The 13,386-nt window shown below is 33.5% G+C and overlaps 1 protein-coding gene across 1 annotated transcript; it reads right to left on the minus strand.

Annotated features, from left to right (window-relative positions):
- Positions 1-1,758: 1,758 nt before the first annotated feature.
- BRE4_1 (Zinc finger protein containing five transmembrane domains) lies at positions 1,759-8,165 on the minus strand. The gene is made up of 5 exons (XM_035731063.2): positions 7,990-8,165; positions 7,575-7,944; positions 7,287-7,540; positions 5,340-5,591; positions 1,759-2,469 (listed from the first exon to the last, which is right to left on the minus strand). Exons 2-5 carry the CDS (start codon positions 7,765-7,767, stop codon positions 1,879-1,881), a joined length of 1,290 nt encoding a protein of 429 aa, XP_035588786.1. The 5' UTR covers positions 7,768-7,944; positions 7,990-8,165; the 3' UTR covers positions 1,759-1,878.
- Positions 8,166-13,386: the final 5,221 nt, after the last annotated feature.

Consider the following 13,386-nt stretch of genomic DNA (forward strand, 5'->3'; position numbering starts at 1 on the left):
TTCTGTTATGTGAGATGATAAGGCAATATTGCGGGTCTATTGAGGTTAGGCTTGTATAACACTGAATACAGGCCCAGTTGTTTGTAGGTTAAACGTTCGAGCGGGAAACTGAAGAATCTGGGTTCAAGTCTCGCATGCGAGATCGTAGATGCGTACCATTGAGGTATTCTGTACTAGGACAAAGCGGCCGCCTAGTGCTTTCATGACTTTATTAATTGGAAATTACTAAACCTATTACATTGTATTAATCCGAAAAAAAGAAACAAGATACGCTGAATTAATAATATTTCATGAATATTTTTGTTTTCGTTTTGCTTACGTATTACGCGTAGGTTATCTGCTAAATTTCATGATAAAGGAAAAAGGGGAACTTATTAGTAAGTAAACAGAATTCACTTGAAGGCACAGAGGGTAATTATACAGTACTATGTTGATCAGTGTATTATCCGCTAGATATATTGTTCAGAAAAAACTACTGACTACCTGTATAGGTAAAATAGGATCAAACGCTCGAGAGTTAAGTTATTAGTATGGTAGTCCACTATGTCATATTTTCCAAACAGCTATAATAAACTTAGGGAGTAGTTTCGTTAGTATTCCTTTTCTTATTGCTTCTTTACAGGGATTTCGTACTCCTTATTGAACTAAATCTTTTAAGCTTGTTTGAATTTTAGGTAACTAATTACATGGCAAACTTTACTTTTTATTAAGACGACATGACTGGTGAAATTCAAATGTATTTAAAAGAAGGCGGGCTTTACTTATGATACTGGATGAAAATTGAACCAAACCACAATTTAAATGAAGTTGGAAATCTGAACCATTGCATTTTATTCCAGTGGTTTAGAGAAATGTGGTTTCCATGATACCTGAATGTCCTCGTTTTAATCCTTAACTAGCTCGTGGGTGTAGATTGAACTAAAAATGGGATAGTCAGTGCTTTCAAAGTTTCCAATTATTCATCTCATAATTGAACTAATCTCCACAACTAATATATCAAAACTTTCAATTTTTCAACCAACACTCAAATTACAATGGTTACTAAACATCATGACCTGGTACAGTGAACATACTAGATAGTGGAAAAATGATACACCCTTACAATCGACCAAACATTCTTCTCATTTAAGTAAGTGATTGAACTTGTGAATAGAAAGTTATTTTATCATTATCAGGATTGAACATTACATAAAACAATAAAACCAGTTCAACAAATCAAAAATGAAATAAGTAAGCAACAAACAAACAAACAAAAGAGACATACACTTTACAAACCATTTATCTTCTATTCTTTATATATAATTTACATCAAAATAATAAAGAAGAAAAAAAGAAGTCATCTAACGAATAAACATGAATATACACTTATACTTAACATACATTGTATATCACATTAGAACTTCTTCTTTGCTAATTATTCAATATAGACAAAACCACCGGTATACAGTTTGAAAATTATAATAATAATAATTATGAGTATATATATAGATATAAAGAATATGTACACATAAAGTTAATTATTTGTAAATAAAATAAGAACAATATAAAAGAATAATAAGAACTTTGTACAAGGTATACCCAACTACTATTTTCCATCTTATTGATTTTCGTACATACATACATACATATTTCTGTTTTGTTTTTTTTTTGGGGGGGGGGAATAATCAAAATAAGTATGGTACAAGCAAAATGTCTACATCTGTATATATATATATATATATATATATATATATATATATATATATATATAAATCGAGAGTTTGCTTCGGTTGTTAACTGCAAAATACAACTCCATTTTGAAGGTGATTTATCTATTACGTAATCAAAATATATATGGTACAAGCAAAAAGTATATATATATCCTATAGCAGATATATATTATATCCATCCATAGAAATGTAGAAACCACCATAAAGATTCATCAGTATGATTACCTTTAGGTTTTATTAAACTTTTATATTGTTTATATAAATCTATTGGATCAAATATAAAATGTATAAATAAATCATCCCGTGAAAAATAATTTAATAATTGAATATTATCTAATGAAATTTGTTTTAAATTATGAATAATTTCAATAGAAGAATCATTAGTAATATTTAATTGTTTAAAAATATTTTGGCGCGTACATTCCTTAAAAAATGAAGGAATTTTAAATGTTTCAATATTATTATTATTATTATGATTGAATACAATTTTATTGATTTTTTTATGAATGGATTCTAATTTCCATGTTTGATAAAAATTTTTTTGTATTAAAATAGATAAACCATCATGTAAATAATTACGAAATTTAATAAATTCACTTTGATGTTTTATAGATATAGAATGTTTTTTATGTCTTGGTGTTTTATAACGTCCAATAAATTCTGGTGGTCTAGTTAATTTTAAATTATAAATTAAACCACGTGCTGAAAATTCATCATCTTCACTACCCCAACCCCAATGACGTGTTGGAAATCCATTGATCTATTTATTTGAAAAATAAAAAAATAAAAATAAAAAAAAAACGGGGAGGGAAAGGAAACATCACTTCAAACATAACGATAATTACTGATAATTAAAAGTATATTAAATACTGACTAGTTAATTAGTAACAATCAATGATCTATTTATTTAATTCTTAATGTTTCAATATACAGAAAGGGAGAATTAGGATTCTTTAATACAACATAGCATGCAACAATCAAAACACATTTGATGGAAAAGATTTGGAAGATGTAAAAACTTTTACATATCTGGACAACATCATTGATGAACATGGTGGATCTGATACAGATGTGAAGGTGTGGATTGATAAAGAAAGAACAACATATTTACAACTGAAGAACATTTGAAACTCAAAGCAATTGTCAATCAATACCAAAGTCAGAATTTTCAATAGAAATATCAAGAGAGTTTTATGGAAACTTTGAGAAATATGAAAGTCATCATCCAGAAACTACAAATTTTTATTAATAGTTATCGACACAAAATACTTTGGATCCGTTGGCCGGAAACTATCAGCAACAATCTACTGTGGGAGAGAGAATAAACCAGATCCTGATGGAGGAAGAAATCAGGAAGAATCGATGGAAGTGAATAGGATACATATTGAGGAAAGCACCCGACTGCGTCACAAGACATGCCCTCACATGAAATCCTCAAGGCCAAAGGAGAAGTGGAAGACCAAAGAACACATTCCACCGAGAAACGGAGACAGATATGAGAAGAATGAACAAAAATTGGACAGAACTAGAAAGGAAGGTCCAGGATAGTGTGGGTTGGAGAATACTGGTCGGCGGCTTATGCTCCATTGGGAATAACAGGCGTAAGTAAATAAGCGAGCAAGTAATGTTGATTATATTCGATCAGTCAATTTTTGTTATGATCAAACTAACTTGACTTCTAAGTGAATTGAATTAGATCTTGGAACTTCTCTCAACTATTTACAAATAAACCAAAATGATTTTGTTTGAAGGTGATCAATTATTGTTTTTTATCGAAAAACAGAGGACAGCTGAATTTTTTTGAGCAGAGGTGTATAGCGGTTAGTAGTGGAATCCAGGTCGTGTATTTTGTTTTACTTTGGATTTGTTGGTTGGGCACACCTGCATCATAGAACTGATATTCACAATGAAACTCTAATTCAGCACCGTTCGCTTTAAATTGCTTACGTAATCCATATATCTACAGACACCAGATAGTTACTGGATCTCACTGCAACTCACTGTCGAGGTAATCTACACAAGACTCACATATTCCAAGAGAGACTGATCAGTTATAATCCTAAACAATAATAGGAAGATCCCAACAATCAGTATATATGGCTTATTTCACCTAACTAATGATATGTACGCACTAAAACTTCAATTACCACTAAATGATTAAAAGGTTGATTTCCAGTGAGTTAAAGAAAACATTCATAAAGGCCAATAAACAAATCATCACTTTCATTAATGTCATATTGGATAAAGTTGTTGTGTTTATTTCCAGCATCAAACATATAATGAGTATAATTTAACGGATACATTAAATTTGAATTTCCCCTGATAAAAGGTAAAACACGAATCGGTAATAGTCGAAGTTTTCATATTTCTCAATATCATTAAAAATAGTACTTATATAAAAAAGCATTGGGTAAAAGAAATCGAATATACATTACAGTAAACTTATATAATATAAGCTTAACGATTAATGTTCAGTGAAGAGAACGAGAACACAAGTGGGGACAATCGAATGTACTCAAACACAAAATTACGGAATCTCTCAGTAAAATCTGAGAACCATACAATGAATACTTCATTTACAAAATGTCAGTCATTTGTCTCAGACTTCACTGTTCTTTCGTTTGCACACCAATCATTCTTTGTTCTCTTTCTCTTTTCTTTGATCTTCTTAACCTTCTCCCTCCAGGTATTTCACTTTTGACTGATGGTGCATACTACTTATGACTGTCGACATCAGTAGCACGCATCACAGTTGTCAGAGTCAACATTTTTGAGAATACATGATTAACTTAATAAATAACAGTTTAAGAATTTATAAAAGAATTTAGTCAATTTACGCTATTAAACATTAAATTCTTACTTAAGGATATTATATTGTGATACAGCGGATTTGTATGCTTAAATATGAGCTCTGATGAAATTCGTTTACGGTAACTCCTGCTCTGTCAAATTAATTATCTTTTCAAAGATAATTGTCAGACTTTTTACTGGATACCAAATGTATATCAGCTAAGCTAAGTATTAACATTGAAGATGAAATAGAAAGATTACTGAGTGCTACGAATGTAAACAACTGTAAAATGGAATATATAGTTATTGTGTCTAAAAACAACAACGTGGTAAATTGATATTAGAGAAGAACTATACTGACAATTGTACTCCAATTAGCGATTTTTGTAATAGTACATTTTTGTAAAATTTCAAGTGGTGCACGACAAGATAGTTTCATTCAACATATCTAGAAGTTATTTAGAAGATATATAGAGAAACTAAACAATCACTAACTAAGAACTTATCTCTTGCATTTGAATTACCCTTTCACATTTATTAGGCATCATATATTATGCCTTAACTTTAAAAGACTTCATAAATAAACCAAACTATAATAGTCTTAAAACTGAACCAGTTTTCATTTCGTTGATTAATTAAAAGACAAGAAACTGTTACAAACATTGTAAATGAATTCCTAATTTAGTTCTTAAAAGGTACATCTACTTGAGGTGTTTTCCTAGAAAGTTAAAAACCATTTATTTGCATACTTTAGTAAAATATAATACTTGGGGATAGAAACAAAATATTTTAGAATGTTTCCGAATTTTTATTACATTACATAACGTCTTTTTTTCTCACCTTGAAAATATTCTCTTTAGACATAGCAGCAACACCTCCTGCAAAGTTTACAAATGGTGGATGATATCGGAAGTCATCAACAGCAGGTGATAAATGTCTTAATTCTGTATCACAAATATAAAAATTTTCACTTTTCTCAGGTAAATGATCAACATCATGAAAGATAAAACAATTAATATCTGGATCAATATCCAGTGCATGCAAAACTCCAACATTAAATAGTAGTCCACGATTGAAAGGAGTGGTTCCAGCCTTAGAAAAAAATAATCAGTCAGTCTAAAAAACTAAAATATGTATGTATATAGCAAAACTAGATAAATTTCCTAGACAATAAGACCAGTTTGAAAATAATTTAGAAATGAATACTATCCATCCAAAGATTTTATTAGTTAATAATGCACCTGGAATGATGAGGATACCAAGATATCAAAGTTTAGACACTAACACAGACCAGTCCCAGAGCAATATTTTTGATTTAAAGGGACTAAAGGTATCTTATTGTGGTGTTTGAATGAACTAATGATTCCTTTACACTTGTTGAATGCTTGATTTTGAATTCCAAATGCAGTACATTCGTTTGTATTTATCCAGTACTTCTTGATCCAGTTGCGTTATTTCTATGATTTTTAGTTCATGCTATAATTCAAATACTCCTAATTACCATACTTGTGCATGTTAGTATTAAAACCCAGTGTTTTTACTGAATAAAAACATGTCGTCTGAGTATGAAAAACTAACAGGTGAATCACCCGATTTGACTAACTTCTTAAAATTGAAAGGTGTCATTTCTTTGGATGCATCTGCGAAGAAATTGGATCAGAAGTGGGACGGTAGGCGACCCTGATAAAAGCCCTCCTAAATTGGCGTCAAATGCAGAACCATTTGAGAGCTTCTGTACTTCTTTAGAACACCTTCCTGTGAAAAACACTGCCACAAAACCTCTCGGTCAATGGAGTCCAATTCTGTCCCGAGGTTTGAGAACTTCGACAGTAGTTTAGCATCGGTAATTACATCCGTTATCTACAACCTGATGTTAAGCAAATATTTGTTGGGCTCATTTGTTTCTAGGTCTAAAATCATCCTGATTATTCATGTTTTGCTTTTTACAAGAGTTGTTTTAGAATCAGATGGTTAAAGAGTATTATTTCAGACACTAAGTCAGTCAAAAGGTTTATTTTGTAATTGTGCTTAAAGCCATTTGGATACCATTCCAAGCTTATCCAAGATAAACCGTTTTTCTAAGATAGACTAGGCGCATGGCTAATTCTTCTCAAAACGAATCCCTGACTTTCATATTTTTTAATTATTCAAGAAGGAGAGATAGTTTTTGATCAAGCTTGGTGACACGACCCAATTCATCCCGCAAAGTTGGACGTCTCTAGGTGGGACAACGAGCCTCCTTACACTTAAAATTTGTAATTGCGAGGAATAAGCAGTAGTCATAACTTTTCATATATTACTCCGATACATGAAATACGCTATATTTAGTCAGAAATTAGTGGTATGCATTTAAATGTAAGTGGCGTGCACGTAGTGACCAAATATTATATTTATCTGACTAATAGTGAGACTAATTAACATATGTTCTATTGCAAACCTTAGTATACATTCTGTACAGTGACTTATTAGTTATGAATGATCCACGAATTTCTGTCCTGTAAAGTTAGCCTGATATCTTTGAGAAAGAATCGATCAACACAATGTTGGGGATTCAAGTAATTAGTGTTAAACCGTTATACTGTTCCATTAAACAACTGTCATCATCGAACGACAAAGAAACAGGAATAGCTCGGGTCACTAGTAAATAAACTACTCAGCGACTACGTCAGTTCCATCAATTTTTTAAACTGAAGTGGTCTCAATTCCACAAGTATGTTAAACAGATGATGGAATGATAAGAATAAATCAAAACCTTTACAAATTATACTATCAACATAAACTCCTTACCTGCTCAATCACAAAAACATAATACGGCATATTTTGTCGTAGCAACAAAGCATGTAGTCTTGGCAATAATAACTTAAGGTGCTTTTCTCGTTCCCTATAGGGTATAATGACAGCTATTTTTTGTGAAGACACACATTGCGGTTTCCAACTCCCCTCACAAACATGCTGAGCTTCATATAACAAGTTCAGAAAATCTGTGGGAGTATCTGAGCTATATTGGGTTAGATCAAGCTCTTCACTTTTCGGGCAACAGACTAGTAAGTGATAAATTAACTGTTACAAAAATACCTTTGCTTCCTGGTTGGCTACAGAGCTCCTTATCAGTAAGTTCATCAGGATGAGTGTAAACGACCCGAGGCGGAAGATTCGGCAAACTGGCTATGATGAAGAAAACTGCTACCACCACGTATATTGTCATACATAACTTGCAGCGATAAAGTGAAAGACGTCTCACAAAACGATTCCCACGAATAAGAATCATAGTTTCCCTCACCAAGTTTCAGATAATGATAGGTATATCACTTTAACAAATGACATTGGTTTTGACCATTTTGAAGGTTCCTCAAATTGGTAGACGGATTGTGTGAACAGCGTTTTTAGGTTTTTAGGCAAATGGTTCGATAGCCACTTGATACTAATCAGCCTAATTGACTTAGAACTACAGTTGAGTTAAAATTAAAATGGGAGCACATTTTCGACTCACATGTAATGTTCGTTACATGTGAAACTGCTTGAAAATTGGGCGGCAGAGTAGAGAGAAGAAGTCAAGGTAAAATGAAGAATATTTAAGCGAACATTGAGGCAGTCTAAAAAAGGAAATGACCAAACACCGCGGTCATGACAATTTACTCCGTTGTCATGTCATATTCAATATTCAATTGATTGAGTAAACACTAAGAAGACAAGTGAAGTATACTTGTGATGAGCTGATAAGTGCAAGCCAGTTTTTTGACCTTTTTTGTGCTACATAACAATTATCGGTTTCCAGTGAAGTTGATCGGTTGTAGTCTAGCTTGTAGCGGTAAATCAATCCTTAAAGTAAAAAGCTGTGTAAGTCTTTGACATTGATTCTGACTTCATCAGTTTTACTGAGGACACCCCAAATAAGGGCGCTCGACAACGAATTCATACCAGATTACAATTATGTACGCCGTTCTACTAATCCCTCTCAACAACTAGCCAGGTTAGATAGAGTGGTTTTCAACAGTTCGATTACTCTCCAAATATATCTTCCAACTCAATCATCCCTAACTTATAATTCGGCCTAATTCGTATCTTGTGTTGTCGAACCCTGAATATTTGTGGGATCTTAATTGTGAAGTCGAAATGACAGGTTATATCAAACGATGAACTGCAAGTTTGTTCCTTGTTGTGACATTATACATCCCTTTTCAATTTCACATATCGCGATATTATTTTTTTACCCTTGGGGTTTTCGGTCTATTTATCCATTTTGCCTACATAACGTTGGAACAAGTACCTAAACTATCAAAAATGAGGAATCTTGCGCCTCCTATATTCATTCGTGCCATTCTGGCCTGATAATAAAGATTCGTGGTCCTGTTAAATATGACGTAAAGTACCCATGTGCACAATTTCTCATAGTAGCGAAGGCATGACCACAAAGTTTTTACAGATAGGTTTGTGGTGTTTGAATGAACTAATGATACATTTGTACTTGTTGAATACTTAATTTCGATTTCTAAATACAATACTTTCGTTTGTGCTCATCTAGTACTTCTTGATTCAGTTGCATAATTTCGGGGATTCTTAGTTCATACTAAAGTTCAAATAATTCGAAATACCATGGTGGCGTCGCGTTGGAGCCTGGGATGGAAAAGTCAGATATTCATTCAACTTCGGAAGCTTTTGAGGATTATTTGGAAAGGTTGGAATTCTGGGCTATGACCAAGGAAGATGATGATGTTAATATTGTGGCACACTTCCTCACATTTACTGGAAAAGAAGCATATAGCTTATTAAAAACTCTGGCTATGCCTGAAAAGCTCATTTCGCTTCCTTAAACAGCTCTCAAGGAACTACTGCTAGACTATGTTAATTATACAAATTTCGAATGCGGTAAAGGAGGAAGATCTCGTAAAATGATTCATGAGGATATAAAAAACACCACTACATTACTACGTAATCCCAACCCAGTGCATACGCAGAGCTATGCACATTATTCACTGAGGAGTTGCAATGCATTTCACGAAGATGGGGACAAGTTTGGTCAATGTTTGTCCTGCGGCAAACTCCACTCTTTTAATTCATGTAAATTTCGTAATTCTAAGTGCTTTGAATGTGGTGATATTGGACATACTCAGTCCGTCTGTAATACCGATGCTCATCTTACTGCAACTAATATCAAGTCTTGTAATTCTGATTGTACTGAGTCGAGTATTCATAATGATCATTTATCTTTATCGACGATTTTAAAAGACAGTGTAGAGTCATATAGTAGTTCGGAGTTAAATGAAACTCAGAATCCTTGTGAGACAACGATTTCTAATCAATCCATTTATCAGAATTCTCATCTTATTGTACCAGGTATGACTTTTCTGATGTTTCACATATTTCTGACGAAATTTCTAACAAATCTTAGGAAAATATGTTGAGTGAACATAATCATGATGGAAAACCTGATGTGGTTTGGATAGATGCTGATTTTTCTAATGATCCTTTACTCTGCGATGAAATTCTTATTAAATTTCATGAAAATATTTCAGACGAATCAAATCCTGATGTCATATCATATATTGCCTATCCTCATAATGCATTTGATCTTTGTGAAAAACTTGTTCAATGCGAAGCACGAGTACCAAATGACCTCGATTTCGATTACAATTCAGATGATTTCATATCAAATGCTGTTTATCCTTAACACAGAAACAGTTCTAATGCTTACTCTAAACAATGTGAGAAACATGTCTTAAATGAAGCAACATTATTCATAACTTGGGGATATAAAGATCCAACGTTATTTCGTGGTGGAGGATAGTGTTGGAAAATCTATGGTTCGAATTCCAGATAATAATGATTCCAGTACAAAACCAACATGCTGATTGTATACAATTCCCGATGAGTCTGTTCCGATTTCGTTTGTTAATTCCAATACTAATGAGCACATTCTAGATACTACAGAGTTCTTATCCAATACAATGTTGGACAGACACAGGATGAACTCGAGAAGATGTACAATCAATTACAGACACCTAGACACCAATTTAAGCTGAGGCGGATGTGGTGTTTGAATGAAATAATGATTCTATTGTACTTCTTGATTGCTTGATTTCGATTTTTAAATACAATACATTCGTTTGTGCTCATCTAGTACTTATTGATTTAATTGCATAATTTCGGGGATTCTTAGTTCATACTACAATTCAAATAATTCGAAATACCAAAAGGTTAGATCTAGTATAGTTATTAGTGATGCTTTCGAACCTTACAATACACTCATAAAGGCTGTCTTTAAATATGGAAACCCAACCAGTCGATAACGGTTGGACCAATTATTCCTCAATATCTAACTCCGAAAAAATCTCAGAAACAGAAATGTTGTTGCATATGAGGGAGTTCATCAGTCAACGAACTTTTAGCGAAGGCCTCTTTATACAGTATTTCCTCAAAAGACGCAAGTAGAACTCGTCTCATTACCAAATAACCCCGCAGAAAACTGGGTGCGTTTATCGATCGGATTTGGAGATCACCAGAACCCCCAGAAAAGAGGCTACCTTGTCAAATTCCTGCTCTAAACGACTTAAAAAAGTAACAGATCTCTGTGATTCTCTTACTCTGAGAACTTCATTTTCTGGTTGTAGGTAGTGCCCGATCACGGTTAAGCATGTAATTGATCCACATTTTCATCGGACACACAACAGGTACACTTACATGTATGTAACACGGCCAAAACTGCTGTAAAACCATCAATGTTAAACGTCAAATCACGACTACAGGGCCATCTGTAATTTCGAAAGTGCGCCGACTAGCTTCCGAAATGCTAAGATTGGCCAAAAGTGGATTCGGGCATGTGAGAGGCTCGGGAATTATCCGGCAACCAAACAAACAGTGTGGGTTACTTTTCCACACTTTACGTATAAGAGAAAACCACGCCCGTTCATTATCTTTTGGCACATATCCGCGGCCTGATTCAGGGAGTTTTGACATTATGTCATGATTATTGAGTCCCTAACTCCATGGAGCTCTTGCATTTGACCGTCATGTTTTCTCGTTTCACCAAATATGGTTGCTCATCAGCCTTTCATGCAATTTCTGGATGATCTAGGAGTATTTGAGTTTAGATAACCTCCACACAAAAACCCAACAATAGAGGACTCTCAGTTTATTATCCAAATGGTACTTACCTCTATAGTGAAGTATTTATGATATACTTTAGTGATCACTTATAATGTTTTGAATTATTTGAATTATAGCACGAACTAAGAGTCCCAGAAATAACACAATTGAATTAAGAAGTGAGACACAAGCACAAACGTATGTATTGTATTTGGAATTCGAAATCGAGCATTCAACAAGTACAAAGGTATTATTAGTTCATTTAATCACCACATCACTCCATCATGAAAATCAGTCATTTGTTTGAACTGTAAAAGAGGCTTGTGACTTCGTTTCGGCAAGGACACTAATTTTCATATGCTTTCTGTTATCGTGGGGATTCATTAGTAATTGATTGTTAGACGGATAAAACTATGTGTAATTTTAGCAGCTAATTTCAAAATGGCGGCAAAATACTGCAAAATAAGTAATATGATGTTATGACTTTACTCTGTTAATTGTTACGTGACAAAACCACCAATTAGGACATCAATTTATATGACATTTTTCTTGTGCTAAACCAATGATACATCAAAACAGTACTAGAAGCCATGCGTCAACTCTGAATCCTCATCGGCCCTACACACCTAGCCCTGCCTGTTTAATCCAAAAAGCAATCTCAGCCTCCACTGCATGAATAGTACATTTCAGACATGCATAGTTTACATACAGGCAAATCAAACTGCATCGTACCGTAAAATAAAAAAGTAAGAATCATACAAGATCGACTGTGAGCGTGGGAAACTGTAACTAATAAATTGGGAATAAGTTAAGAATGATAAATCGTATAACCATAGGCAATAGGTCAAATGGAAGATTATGATAGAGGGAATATGAATATACATATAATACAGTTACATAATAGTTATCCAATAAAAATATATGTAATGATAATTCGTAAATAATTCCTAGAAGTTAACATTCATTTATTATTCGTCCGGATATAAGATGTATTCACGCTGAAGTCTAGTTTTCATGGCATTGTTCTATATCTTCCATTCTTATCAGCTTAGAAATTCCTAGATTGTACAGTAGCAACGAAAAGAACACGATGTACCTAATGATTCTCGAGATCGATAGTTCGATGACCTGGTGGCAATTTATTCCGGATCTTAACGATACTTGCTTTCATCGGTGCAAGGTTTAGGCTCTCTCCAAACTAGTCACTCACACGAAAATATGTCCTGTCGTTTAGAACTATAATGAAACCATTTCCGTCCACTTCCTGACATTTTTTAGAACGATTTGAGGTGCGGATCGGATTAAACGTTCTGATATTCAGTGCATTGATTACTTAGCCATCTTCAAATATTGGGTAAGCGAGTGAAGTGCTTGTGTGAACTAATAGATTCTGAAACGCCATCTATAAAGTTGTAACTCGAGTGAATCAATTCTAGGGTGACAGCTGAAAATCCCTCGAAAATTACGACACAACAAACTCCTGATTTATAAAAAGATTTGTGATGCTATCCAACAATAAATTATCTTTATCAGAACCTTTATCTGACAACATAGGTTCCTACTCAATAGTCTGTACGCTTAAAAAAATATTGTGGTGACTCTAAAACGTCTCACATATTATGTAACGAAAGAAATACTCATAAAGTTCTTCCAAAGCGCTTTATCACATATTATTGACATTTCTTCACCCTCTACTTTGTCTTGTACACCAACTTCTATGGAGTGCTCTAACAACTATCTTTTGCATTTTACATTCCTACTTGTCTCGGACTTATTACCTGTTTTAAGTCAAAATTTACCCTTG

This window comes from Schistosoma haematobium, chromosome 1 (genome assembly GCF_000699445.3).
Source record: "Schistosoma haematobium chromosome 1, whole genome shotgun sequence".
In the NCBI taxonomy this organism is placed as follows: Eukaryota; Metazoa; Platyhelminthes; class Trematoda; order Strigeidida; family Schistosomatidae; genus Schistosoma; species Schistosoma haematobium.